The sequence below is a fragment of the Hylobates moloch genome, unplaced genomic scaffold (genome assembly GCF_009828535.3).
Source record: "Hylobates moloch isolate HMO894 unplaced genomic scaffold, HMol_V3 SCAFFOLD_4, whole genome shotgun sequence".
NCBI classification, from domain to species: Eukaryota; Metazoa; Chordata; class Mammalia; order Primates; family Hylobatidae; genus Hylobates; species Hylobates moloch.
In genome coordinates this window covers 39,034,600-39,048,731 of record NW_026652279.1, presented here as the reverse complement: position 1 = coordinate 39,048,731, position 14,132 = coordinate 39,034,600, and the positions used below count along the sequence as shown (strand labels likewise).

The window sequence follows — 14,132 nt, the reverse complement described above, 5'->3', positions numbered from 1 at the left end:
ATTTGTTAGTTAATTATTTTTAGAGACAGGGTTTTGCTCAGTCACCCAGGCTGGAGTGCAACGGCACGATCATGTCTTGCTGTAACATTGAAATTCTGGTTTCAAGTAATTCTCCCTCCTTGATCTCCTAAAGTGCTGGGATTACAGGTGTAAGCCAAAGTACCTGGCTTATATTTTCTACTTTTCATTTGGGTTGTCTTTTTATTATTAAGAATTTTTTCTATAGTTTGGATATAAGTCCCTTATCAGATATATGATTTGCAAATATTTTATTCTATTCTGTGTGCCATCCTTCTTTTTTGTTTGAGTTGTTACTTTGTTTAAAATATTTTTTTGTTTTAGTTTAAAGTGCTGGACTGGAAGATTTAAAACCAATTTTTACTTATAATAAGCTTAAGTAATAATTACAAGAACCATAGCTAACATTGGTTGGTTGTTACTATGTGCCAAGCGTTGTGCTTTTTTTTTTTTTTTTTTTTTTTTTGAGATGGAATCTTGCTGTGTCACCTGGGCTGGAGTGCAGTGGTGCAATCTCAACTCACTGCAACCTCTGCCTCCCGGGTTCAAGTGACTCTCCTGCCTTAGCCTCCTGAGTAGCTGGGACTACAGGTGCCCGCCACAACGCCCAGCTAATTTTTGTATTTTTAGTAGGGATGGGGTGTCTCCTTGTTGGCCAGGCTGATCTCTAACTCCTGACCTCAGGTGATCCGCCTGCCTCGGCCTCCCAAAGTGCTGGGATTAGAGGCGTGAACCATCATGTCCAGCTAGCACTGTGCTGTTTTGATATGCATGTTCTCATTCACTGCCATGTGGCAGATTCTAGGATTATTATTATTTTCACTTTACAGATGAGGGAGTGAGACTTAAAGGAGTTAGGTAATTTGCCCACGTCCCCCAACTAGCAAATGGTAGAGCCGGATTGGAATTTGTTCAGGCTCTTAACCATTGCACTATTTCAAAATGTTAAAAATAATGTTGTGTCTCATTTTTAAAAATTAAATAAAAACTCTTTGGACCAAGCATCAGTTATGGGAACGAATTTCGTTCCTTGTCCCTTTTGACACCAAATATCAAGACATTCTTTCCCAGCTAGGCATGGTGGCTCATACCTGTAGTCCTAACTACTCGGAATGCTGAGGTGGGAGGATCACTTGAACCCTAGGAGTTTGAGGCTGCAGTGAACTATGATTATGCCACTGCCCTTCAGCCTGGGTGGACAGAGCAAGATCCTCTCTCTTAAAAAAAAAAAGTCATTCTTTGCTTTCCTTTCACTCCCATAGATGCTTAGCTTCCATGGCTGCAATAACTGCTTTGCATTACTCCTTAGTGACCCAGGCAGGGCAGCTTTGAAAATCACTTGGTTACATTCCCTCTCCTCTGTTCTCTTGACCTCTCTAATCTAGCCCGATTAATCTGCTCACATTCACTGATGAAAAAGCTTCCAGGGCTGCTCCCTTTCTGTCGGGGAGTCCAGATGTCTTGGCACTCAAGGTGGGCCCCCTAGTTTACCCCCAGTGTAACATTTCTAGCCTAGAGTGTACCATTTTGCTGCAGAAGCTCTCTCAGATCAAATTAATCTGTTCACAGCTCACAACCCACCATGCCTATATTCATGCTGCTCTCTGTCTTGCTCTGCCTGCTGAAATTCTTCCCATTTCTCAAACCCCACATTGCCCATGGTGTCTTCACTAGTTACTGAAACAGCTTTCTCTGGACTCCTTCAGTGATGCCATACCATTCATAGATTACTTTTTGACTGCTCTCTTTTTTTCCTAAGTGTCACTTAAATAAGTATTTAGTAACACTTTGTCTTGTGTTGATATTTCAGTCACTGAAACCTTAGTCATCTTAGTTGTCTCCCATTGTGCCAAGCCCAGTGCCTCAAATATAGTAATCACTGATGAATGCTTTTTGTTAAAATTTGAAACAAATTTTTGGTTTTGTCTTTAAGACTGATGTTGTTGTCAACTCCGTTCCCTCGGATCTTGTGCTTAGTAGAGGGCCTCTTTCTAAGGCCCTCTTGGAAAAAGCTGGACCAGAGCTCCAGGAGGAATTGGACACAGTTGGACAAGGGGTGGCTGTCAGCGTGGGCACAGTGCTCCAAACCAGCAGCTGGAATCTGGACTGTCGCTATGTGCTTCACGTGGTAGCTCCGGAGTGGAGAAATGGTAGCACATCTTCACTCAAGGTTGGGCCTGGTTTTGAATTCTCCACGAAGTCGGATAGCCCTTTGGGTTCTCCTTTTAGTAGCATATTGATTGGACATAGATTTGGCCTTGTCTGTTTCTCTTCCATAATAATCACTCTTTTGGCAGATTCCATCATGTGGCCATTTCTTTCAGCTGTAGCTGACTTCTCCTGAGGACTAGTTAATACTATAAATGGATTATTGTGCTCAATAATTATTGGAGCTCAAGGAAGGGTTACTGAAGATAATATTATCGCTTGCTTAGTGAAGAAAGCCAGAGGAGGGTGTGAAGAATGGAAGAGAATGAAGGAAAAGAACAGTAGTTGCTTTGCTTCTTTCCTTCATTGTGAATGTGTTTAAGTCTCTTGCATTCTCTTTTCCTTTTCCTCGTCTTCTCTTGTATTTTTCTTTCCCCTTCTGATTGCCCTTCATCATTGTTGAAAGCAAAAACGAGTATTCAAGGTCACAAAGTTGCTAAATTCTTGTCCTTTTTGTTCTAACTCCCATTTCTAGACAAGATGTATAAGGATGTGCTTTGTGCATTTCAGATCATGGAAGACATAATCAGAGAATGTATGGAGATCACTGAGAGCTTGTCCTTAAAATCAATTGCATTTCCAGCAATAGGAACAGGAAACTTGGGATTTCCTAAAACCATATTCGCTGAATTAATCATTTCAGAGGTGTTCAAATTTAGTAGCAAGAATCAGCTGAAAACTTTACAAGAGGTTCACTTTCTGCTGCACCCGAGTGATCATGAAAATATTCAGGTACAGTGCAACTCATTTCTGATTATTTTGGCAACTGAGACTTAATGTTTTTTCAAATGTCTTTTTGGTCTAACAGGATGCTTTTTTCATTCATTTCCCCATACAGGAAAGCAAGGAAGTAGTTTATACTTGTGGTTGTAGTTGTAGCATGACAAATTTTAAGAAAAGTTACAGATGTAGAAAAAATTTAACTTCCTATTCAGGCAAATTTTGAACATATCCAAAAGTAGACATGATAGTATAATGAAATCCCTTGTACCTATCACTGAACTTCAACAGTTATCAACCTATAGCCAATATGTTTCGTCTCTATCTCCATTTATTTCCCTTCCTTGTATATTATTTTGAAGCAAATCCCAGACATATCATTTTATCCATAAACAATTCAACATTTATTTTAAACAATAACAATTCTTTTTTAAAAAGTAACATAACCACAATACTGTATCACACCTAAAATAAATGGACAATAATTCCTTTATTTAACCAATTATCAAATCAATTCTCAAATTTCCGACTATCTCATAAACGTTTTGTTTTTACAGCTTTTTGTTTGAATCAGAATCCAAATAAGGCCCACATATTGCAATGGAGTTGACTATAGGATTTCCCTCCATATGGACATAGAAATTTTAGTACATAGTATAAAGGCACAGTGTGGCCTTATCAATAGGAAGACGTCAGAAGGTGTGGTTAGAATGGATTAGCACATTCCCATGTAACTAGGAGAGTTGGGACCAGAAACACTAGAACCGTCATCAGTCATGAGTTCATGATTCAGCTCACATCAGCTGTGGGAGAGCCATTGGAGTCAGCATTATGGCAGCACAACAGGCATTTAAGCCATTATCCCTGCACTCCAAGTCTTTACTTAATCAAATAAAGTAGATGACATTCAGTGTTTGAAAAGCTCCCATGATACTGCAAAAATTGATCAAACAGATTAAAATCAGCAACCCAGGAGATATCTGTGGATCATTGGACCCTCTGAATTTTTAGGTAACACTTAATTTTTCTGTGACGCTAGATACTATCTATAAGTTCTTTGGAAGCAAGTAAATCTAACCTAAATTCTGATCAGGCAGCCAAACCACCTGAGTAAAATATGTGGTCCATTTACTTGTCCTGTATAATTAGTTACTCTTCTATGCAACAGAAGCTTTTAAAATAATCTCCCTGTGACTTGCATTGTGCAAGGTGATGTGGATCGTGGAACAGGACGAATAGGAATAGCACATACTTTCCCTCCTATAAATCACAATTACTTTGGAGCTAAGATTTATATACACAAAGTGAACTAAATGAGAGGCATGAAGTGCTGTTTTTGAATGAACGGGTGATTGAATACAGCATGAGTCCTGTGACACAGACCTGAACCTTCAAATATCACTCTTTTTCATGCAACCTCAGCATTCATTTTCTTTCCTGAAGACTGAGTATTTTGCAAATACTCTGTAAAAAGAATTAGTCTATACAGATACCTTTAGTACCATTTGAAATTCTCTGTATGTGTCTGTTACACTTTTTCTCTTTAGACTGTTAAAGACAGTTAAACTTCGGTTACATTTGCACAAAAAAATCAGCAAAGCTTATTGAGATGTTTATAGACGGAGACTGTCACAGAGGTTGCAAAGCACCAGTCCTGTGATTTGAACATGGCCTCTAGATGTGCTTTATTTAGATTATTTAAAAAAATTTCAATCAGTGGCTAACATTTAAAAATCAAAAATTTTACATAAAACTCTAGATATTCACTACAACCTAAAACTTCAAAACTTCTGGTGCATTAAACATGGCTTCCTGCTTGGAACAGGAAGTTTTCCATGGCTGAGTGGCAGGTGTTCTCTAGTTCTCCATAGTCAAATCAGACCACCTTTACAAATGTGCCTTACCTACCTGGCTCCTGGAGGCCTGTGAGTCTGAGATCTTTGCTCTACCCTCTGTCTGGGTCCTTCTCCCATTATTGCATCTGTCTTTAGCCAAGATGTTACTTGTTTTTTTTTTCCAAGAAAATTCTCTGTTGCTTGTTTACAAGGAGGACTAAAATGATGATTTTGGAGGGTCACCGACAGGCAAAAAAAAAAAAAAATGAAATTCACAGGTTTATTAACACAAGAATACATACGCCAGCTACTTGCTCCCAAAATCATGACTCCCCAGCCCTTCCTCTTTTGGTACAAATAGGAAATTAAAAACGGAAGTGTTTGGGACCTTGTGATGGTCATTCTCTTAACATTGTAGTTTTTACAATTGGCAAGTTATTTGCTTTGACTGACTATTATGGTAATTCATGTTCATTGTAGAAACTTTGAGGCCGGGCGCGGTGGCTCACGCTTGTAATCCCAGCACTTTGGGAGGCCGAGGCGGGCGGATCACGAGGTCAGGAGATCGAGACCACGGTGAAACCCCGTCTCTACTAAAAATACAAAAAATTAGCCGGGCGTGGTGGCGGGCGCCTGTAGTCCCAGCTACTTGGAGAGGCTGAGGCAGGAGAATGGCGTGAACCCGGGAGGCGGAGGTTGCAGTGAGCCGAGATCGCGCCACTGCACTCCAGCCTGGGTGACAGAGCAAGACTCCGTCTCAAAAAAAAAAAAAAAAAAAGAAACTTTGAACAATGCAAAATGCATAAATTTTTTAGTTGGATTTTATTCCAGCTTGCTTTTTTTACGTATGTACTTTTAAAAGTGGGATTGGCTGGGAGCGGTGGCTCATGCCTGTAATCCCAGAACCTTGGGAGGCCAAGACAGGCAGATCACCTGAGGTCAGGAGAACAACCTGGCTAACATGGTGAAACCCCGTCTCTACTAAAAATACAAAAATTACCTCCCAAGTAGGCTGAGGCAAGAGAATCACTTGAACCTGGGAGGCGGAGGTTGCAATGAACCAAGATTGCACCACTACACTCCAGCCTGGGTGACAGAATGAGACTCCATCTCAAATAAACAAATAAAGGATTGTGATTATAAATTATTTTATTTAATATCCTTCCTTTTGTTTTCTATTTCATTAAATTTTCTTTGAGGCCGGGCACAGTAGCTCACACCTTTAATCCCTGCACTTTGGGAGGCCAAGGCAGGAGGATCACTTGAGGCCAGAAGTTCAAGACCAGCTTGAGCAACATAGGGAGATACTGTTTCTACAAAAAAACAAAAAAAAACAACGTAGCTGGGTGTGGTGCCATATGCCTATAGTCCCAGCTACTTGGGAGGCTGAGGTGGGAGAATTGCTTAAGCCCAGGAGGTGGAGGCTGCAGTGAACTGTGATCATGCCTCTAGCACTCCAGCCTGGACGACACTCCAGCCTAGGTGACGCTCCAGCCTGGGCAACACAGTGAGACCTTGTTTAAAAAATTCTTTGAAAATACGATTTTTAATGGCTAATAAATACTCTAACACATGGATACAGCAACATTTATTTAACTTTTTCCCTGTTGAATTTTTAACTGTTTTTTCTCTGTTATGAATAGCACTGTAGTGAATATCCTTGTATTTATATCTTTGTCCACATCGTTGATATTTTCATTAGACACATTTATAGAAACAGAATCATGTGTTGTTTTCATAACTTTCAAGATCTACAATGAAATTAAATAATACTGTTTGAGAATGGTTATCTCCCAAACATGTATATATGCATGCAGGACCAAACACCCTGATGATTCCAATTTATTCATCTACTGAGGAGTGTAATGATCAACACTATGTTTATATTTCAGGCATTTTCAGATGAATTTGCCAAAAGGGCTAATGGAAATCTCGTCAGTGACAAAATTCCGAAGGCTAAAGATACACAAGGTTCAGTAAAGCTTCTAAATTGAGAAGTGATTTCTAATTGCTAAGTAACTGTTCATTGACAGGTAAAAGACAGTAGTGATAATTTTTATGAAAAAAAATCAATGAGTGACAAATGATACTAAGTTATGTTTCATATACCTGAGCATGTACGACACTGGTCATGTTTATATAATCTGAAGCAAAAGGGAAGGCAGGCCAAGTTATATAATCTGTATAATGGGTTTTAAGTAATGACAAGACTACCATTTCCTGAGGAGAATGTGACATGTATTTTCCAAAATAGACAAATTAGAGAGACAATACTCACCAAATCTTTCATTTTGTCAAATTTGTTGATGCCATATTTGAGTTTATCCTGTTTGAGTTTCACCGAGGCTTCTTGAATATAAAAATGTATGTCACCAAATTTGGAAAATTTTAAGTCATCTCTTTAAATGCTCTTTTTGTGCACTGATTTATTTCATATCTCCTTCTGTTTTCCAATACTGTGGTGCTAAGCCTTTTGACAGTGTTCCAAGGTTTCTGCAGAGCTGTTCTCCCCATGCCTACCCCCCTCAACCCCGCTCATCTTTTTTCTCTCTTGTTCTTCAGATTGGATAATTTGTCTTGACCTACCTTCAAGTTCACTGAGTCTTTTCTCTGTCCACTATGCTATTGAGCCCATCCAGTGAATGTTTTATTTTAGATACGTGTGTGTAAGTTCTAAAATGTCTATTTGGTTCTTTTTTAAATTTTTAAATTCTTTAAAGTTTGAACTTTATTTTCCTTTGCAATTTATTATTATTATGATTATTTCAATAGTTTTGGGGGTACAGGTGGTTTTTGGTTACATGGATAAATTCTTTAGTAGTGATTTCTGAGATTTTAGTGCATCTGTCACCTGAGCAGCATATACTGTACCCATTATGTAGTCTTTTATCCCTCATCCCCCTCTCAACCTTCCCCCTGGAGTCCCCAAAGTCCATTATATCACTCTTATGTTTTTGCATCCTCATAGCTTAGCTTTCACTTATAAGTGAGAACATAGGATATTTGGTTTTGCATTCCTAAGCTACTTCACTTAGAATAATAGCCTCCAGCTCCATCCAAGTTTCTTCAAAAGACATTATTTCATTCCTTTTTATGGCTGAAGAGTATTCCATAGTGTATATATAGCACATTTTCTTTATCCACTTGTTGGTTGATGGACACTTAGGTTGGTTCTATATCTTAAATTGCGCTGCTGTAAATGTGTGTGTGTATGTTTTTTCATATAATGACTTATTTTGCTTTGGGTAGATACCCAATAGTGGGATTGCTGGATTGAATGGTAGTTTTACTTTTAGTTCTTTCAGGAATCTCCACACTGTTTTCTGTAGTGGTTGTAATAATTTGCATTCCGACTAGCAATGTAAAAGTGATCCCTTTTTACCACATCCATGCCAACATCTATTGTTTTTTGACTTTTAAGTTATGGCCATTCTTGCAGGAGTAAGGAGACATCTCGTTGTGGTTTTAATTTGAATTTTCCTGATGATTAATGATGTTGAGCATCTTTTCTTATGTTTGTTGGCTGTTTGTATACCTTCTTTTGAGAAATGTCTGCTCATATCCTTTGCTGACTTTTTGATGGGATTGTTTGTTTTGTTTGTTTGTTTTTTCTTGCTGATTTGTTTGAGTTTCTTGTAGATTCTGGATACTGGTCCTTTGTTGGATGCATAGTCTTCGAATATTTTCTCCCATTCTGTGGATTGTCTGTTTACTCTCCTGATTACTTTGCTGTGCAGAAGCTTTTCAGTTTAATTAGGTCCTATTTTTAATTTTTGGTTTTGTTGCATTTGTTTTTGGGGCCTTAGTCATGAATTCTTTGCCTAAATCAATGTCCAGAAGAGTTTTTCCAATGTTATCTTTTAGGATTTTTATGGTTTCAGGTCTTAGATGTAAGTCTTTGATCCATTTTGAGTTGATTTTTATATGAGGTGAGAGATAGGGATCCAGTTTCATCTTCTATATGTGGCTTGCCAGTTTTCCCAGCACTGTTTATTGAATAGGTATCCTTTCCCCAATTTATGTTTTTGTATGCTTTGTTGAAGATCAACTGGGTTTTAAGTATTTGACTTTATTTCTTGGCCCTCTATTCTGTTTCATTGGTCTATATGCCTATTTTTATACCAGTACCTTGCTGTTTTGGTAACTATAGCCTTGTAGTATAATTTGAAGTTGGGTAATGTGATGCCTCCAGATTTGTTATTTTTGCTTAGTCTTGCTTGGCTATATGGGCTCTTTTTTGGTTCCATATGAATTTTAGGATTTTTTTTCTAGTTCTGTGAAGAATAATGCTGGTATTTGGATGAGAATTGCATTGAATCTCTAGATTGCTTTGGGCAGAATGGTCATTTTCACAATATTGATTATTCCCATCCATGAGCGTGGAATGTGTTTCCATTCGTTTGTGTCATTTCTTTGACCAGTGTTTTGTAGTTTTCCTTGTAGAGATCTTTCACCTCCTTGGTTAAGTATATTCCTAGGTATTTTATTTATTTATTTATTTATTCATTTATTTATTATTTTTGCAGCTATTGTATAAGGGATTGAGCTTTGATTTGATTCTCAGCTTGGTGGTTGTTGGTGTATAGCAGGGCTACTAATTTGTGTACATTGATTTTTTAACCTGAAACTTTACTGAAATTGTTTATCAGATCTAGGAGCTCTTTGGATGAGTCGTTAGGATTTTCTAGTATACAATCGTATTATCCACAAACAGCAACAGTTTGACTTCCTCTTTTCCAGTTTGGATGCCCTTTATTTCTTTGTCTTGTCTGATTGCTCTGGCAAGGACTTCCAGTACTATGTTGAATAGAAGTGGTAAAAGTGGGCATCCTTGTCTTGTTCCAGTTCCCAGGGGTAATGCTGTCAACTTTCCCCGATTCAATATGATGTTGGCTGTGGGTTTGTCATATATGGCTTTTACTACTTCAAGATATGTCCCCTCTATACCTATTTTGTTGAGGGTTTTTATAATAAAGCAGTGCTGGATTTTATCGATGCTTTTTCTGCATCTATTGAGATGATTATATGATTTTTGTTTTTAATTCAGTTTATGTGATATATTATATTTATTGACTTTTATATGTTAAACCATCCCTGCATCCCTGGGATGAAATACACTTGTTCATAATGTATTATCTTTTTGATGTGCTGTCGGATTTCATTAGCTCATATTTTGTCAAAGATTTTTGCATCTGTGTTCATCAGGGATATTGGTCTGTAGTTTTCTTTTTTGTTGTATCCTTTCTTGGATTTATTGTTAGTTTAATACTAGCTTTTAGACTGATTTAGGGAGGATTCCTTCTTTCTCTATCTTTTGGAATAGTTTCAGTAGGATTGATACCAATTCTTTGAATGTCTGGTAGAATTCAGCTGTGAATCCATCTGGTCTGGGACTTTTTTGTTGTTGGCAATTTTTTAAAATTACTAATTCAGTCTTGCTGCTTGTTACTGGTCTGTTCAGGGTTTCTGTTTCTTTCTGATTTAACCTAGGAGGGTTGTATGTTTCCAGGAATTTATCCATTTCCTCTAGAGTTTCTAGTTTGTGCACGTAAAGGTATTCATAGCAGACTTGAATGATCTTTTGTATTTCTGAGGTATTGGTTGTAATGTCTCCAGTTTCATTTCTAATTGAGCTTATTTGGATCTTCTCTCTTCTTTTCTTGGTTAATCTTACTAATGGTCTATGAATTTTCTTTATCTTTTCAAAGAACCAGCTTTTTGTTTCATTTTTATCTTTTTTTGTTTGTTTGATGTCTTTTTAAAATAGTTTCTATTTCTCTGCAGAGACATCCTATTTTTCCATTCATTCCACATCATTTCCATCCATTCAAATGTGTTTACTTTGACCTCATGGATCATAGTTATAGTAGATGCTTTAAAGTCTTCTATAATTCCACCATCTGGGTCACTTTGGGATTCACATCTTTTTTTTTCTTTTTTTTTATGGAGTCTTGCTCTGTTGCCCAGGCTGGAGTGCAGTGGTGCAATCTTGGCTCACTGCAACCTCCGCCTCCCAGGTTCAAGTGATTCCCTTGCCTCAGTCTCCCAAGTAGCTGAGATTACAGGCCTGTGCCACCACGCCCAGCTAAGTTTTGTATTTTTCTTTTAGCAGAGGCAGGGTTTTACCATGTTGGCCAGGCTGGTCTTGAACTTCTGACCTCAAGTGATCCACCTGCCTCGGCCTCCCAAAGTGCTGGAATTACAGGCATGAGCCACCATACCTGGCTGGGATTGACATTTTTTTTTTTTTTTTTGAGACAGGGTCTCACTCTGTCACTCAGGCTGGAGTGCAGTGGCACAATCTCAACTCACTACAGCCTCAACCTCTGGGGGCTCAGGTGATCCTCCTACCTCAGCCTCCCAAGTAGCTGGGACTACAGTTGTGTACCACCATCCCAGCTAATATTTGTATTATTTGTAGAGATGGGGTTTCACCATGTTGTTCAGGCTGATCTCGAACTCCTGGACTCAAGTGATCCACCCACCTCGGCCTCCCAAAGTGCTGGGATTGCAGATCTGAGCCATCGTGCCTGGCTGGATTGACAGCTATTGATTTTCTTTATCCTTAAGGGTTGATCAAATTTTCCTGGTTCTTTATACGACAAGCAATTTTGGAATATAGACTGGACATTTTAAATATTAGGTTGTGAGACTAGGGCCACCCTTGGGTCAAAGCTGGGAGAGAAAAGAGGAAAAATTTTAAAACAGAACAAAATGGAAAACCGCCCCCCTTAGCAGATTGCTTCTGCAAGTTTTGGCACCTTTCTTCAATCTGTCTGCCGTTATTGTAACTTTTCAGAGCTCTTGGGTAGTGGCTTTTTGTATTTGTCCTGTTTTTAGTTGTAATCAATGAGAGAGATAGGCTATAGTAGGCTAACTTCACCTTGGCCGGCACCAGAGTTCATGTTTGATATGGATTCTATTTTCTAATTCTTTTTTCCTAAGCAGATCATCACTGAGGCTGAGGGGCAGGGCCAGGTTAAAGACCAGAGGTCACAGAAAGAGAGAGAGAGGGAAGACATACAAGAGGGTCACATGTCAGCAGGATACCCAAGTCATTCTTGCTGTGGCTGACTTAGTTATTGACTTTACTTCTTTTCTTTTCAGGTTTTTATGGGACTGTTTCTAGCCCTGATTCAGGTGTGTATGAAATGAAGATTGGCTCCATCATCTTCCAGGTGGCTTCTGGAGATATCACGAAAGAAGAGGCAGATGTGATTGTAAATTCAACATCAAACTCATTTAATCTCAAAGCAGGTACTTGTACAATTTTGGTGAGTGCAACAGTTAACGGTAGATGCTATGAAGGAGGGTTTCTATAGCCAAACTGTTTTTTATAACTTTGGCTTATTAATTAATAACTTTTAAATTATGTTGACAGGGTTTTCCATAATTAATAATGTTTATTTTAAGAAGTTTTCTTCTTTGTCATCAGCAATACCCAATTAGAGGATTCCTCAGATGATGGAGAATGCATTTAGATAATCTTTCTGATCCAAATATACCATAGTGGTTTTTTACTCATGTTTGTTATCATCTTGATTTTCTCATGTAGGGGTCTCCAAAGCAATTTTAGAATGTGCTGGACAAAATGTAGAAAGGGAATGTTCTCAGCAAGGTAAGGCACATTCTATTTTTTGGTCCTAAGTTGTAATTGTATGGGAGGCTGTGGAGAGGCTGAGAAAAGTCTTAGGGTTGGGGAGACAACACTCTAATTTTAAAATGATACATTTTACTAAAGAATTCCAATCACAGAGACTTAGAAGTGAAAAGTAATCTCACAGTTAAAAGTAAAGTTAAGCCATAGCATTCCATCAAAGATAGTATTTCAGGAGTTTTTTATTCACAAAATGCTTACTTGCCAAGTTGTACATTTTGCTTTCTAAACAAATGATGGGTTCAACATCTACTAATTTTGCATCTTTTTGTCTGTGTTTCCCAGCTCAGCAGCGCAAAAATGATTATATAATAACCGGAGGTGGATTTTTGAGGTGCAAGAATATCATTCATGTAATTGGTGGAAATGATGTCAAGAGTTCAGTTTCCTCTGTTTTGCAGGAGTGTGAAAAACAAAATTACTCATCCATTTGCCTCCCAGCCATTGGGACAGGTTCGTAGCCTCTGGCTGTCAAGGCTAAATCCCAAGCCATCTACTTTCCCTTTCACTTGGAGCTGAGTGTGAGTGTGGTCAGTGCTGAGTCTGACCCAGGGCAGCAACCATTAAGCTAGGAGTGGACAGCTTCCTCCCTATAAGGCAACTCCCAAGGGAATGACAAAGCCTGTGGATAGTTTGAGTAAAAGAGGAACAAAATGCAGGAAACTGAAGAGAGTGTTAGAGAGACAGAAAGAAGGGAAGGGAAAGTAAGGAGGGGAAGAGAAGGGAGAGAATGGAAAGGCCATCCCTCGTTCTCTTTCCTCAGTTACTTCCCCTTTTTCCATTCCCTACGTATTCTCCATTATGCAGTCCTTAGCTTCCTCCTCTTTCCCCTCTCCTTGGAGAATATTAGTACAACAACTTCCACCTCACTCTAGCTGATTCCCAGAGGAACATTTCCAGGCTTCAGCTCAACAGTCAGCTGTGTCACTTGGCCTCAGGGCATTTCTGCGTAGAAACTTCTCAGTCACCAGAACCAGACCCACTAGTGGGTCAGAAACTCCACTCTCCACTTTCCTCTTTCCAGCCTACTTGCTCCTTTGATTTTCTTCTTTCCCTAAAACTAGGTAATGATAGTGTGATTTTTCATATATAAGGATGGTGCTCTGGATTTATCATTAGTTAGGTGGTATTTTTTTTTTAATTATACTTCAAGTTCTGGGGTACATGTGCAGAATGTGCAGTTTTGTTACACAGGTCTTCTTTGAGCTCTTTAGGAATTCCTGCTTGGTCTCCTTCAGAGAGCTGGTCAGGGGAGGCATGCATTCTTAGGCTTGAAGTGAATGGAGCTGCCTTGTTCCAGTGCGAGAATAGTCAGCATCGGATCTGTCATTCTGTTGCTCAGGAATCTAAGTTTGAATTTCTTATGCTGGCATTCTAGGCTTTCCAAAAGGTTAGCCTCAATAAACTTAACCATCCTTGTCAATTTCTGGGCCTTCTTCTAACCCTCTGACCCATATCTGTAATTCTGTACCATTTCTTACAATGTTCTGAGATGGAATTCTATATCTATTTTACAACTTTTCTATTTCTAAGAGTATAATTTTGATCCCTTTGTTTTCATTCCCCTTAGAGTATCATCTATTCCTAGCAGATTAGCCAACATTTCTCCTATCTCTCTCTCTATCAGTCATCTGTCTCTGTCTATCTATCTATCTATCTATCTATCTATCTATCTATCTATCTATCTATCTATC

General features: G+C 38.6%; 1 protein-coding gene across 3 annotated transcripts in view; it reads left to right on the top strand.

The window, feature by feature from the left end:
• Window positions 1-14,132, top strand: part of PARP14 (poly(ADP-ribose) polymerase family member 14) — a 52,139-nt gene that overhangs the window by 23,363 nt on the left and 14,644 nt on the right. For all 3 annotated transcript variants that reach the window (XM_032150009.2, XM_032150008.2, XM_032150012.2), the window contains exons 7-12: window positions 1,952-2,188; window positions 2,737-2,958; window positions 6,674-6,752; window positions 11,889-12,038; window positions 12,337-12,399; window positions 12,724-12,891. In XM_032150009.2, coding sequence (XP_032005900.1) covers window positions 1,952-2,188; window positions 2,737-2,958; window positions 6,674-6,752; window positions 11,889-12,038; window positions 12,337-12,399; window positions 12,724-12,891 — 919 coding nt within the window. The remainder of the gene's footprint in view (window positions 1-1,951; window positions 2,189-2,736; window positions 2,959-6,673; window positions 6,753-11,888; window positions 12,039-12,336; window positions 12,400-12,723; window positions 12,892-14,132) is intronic.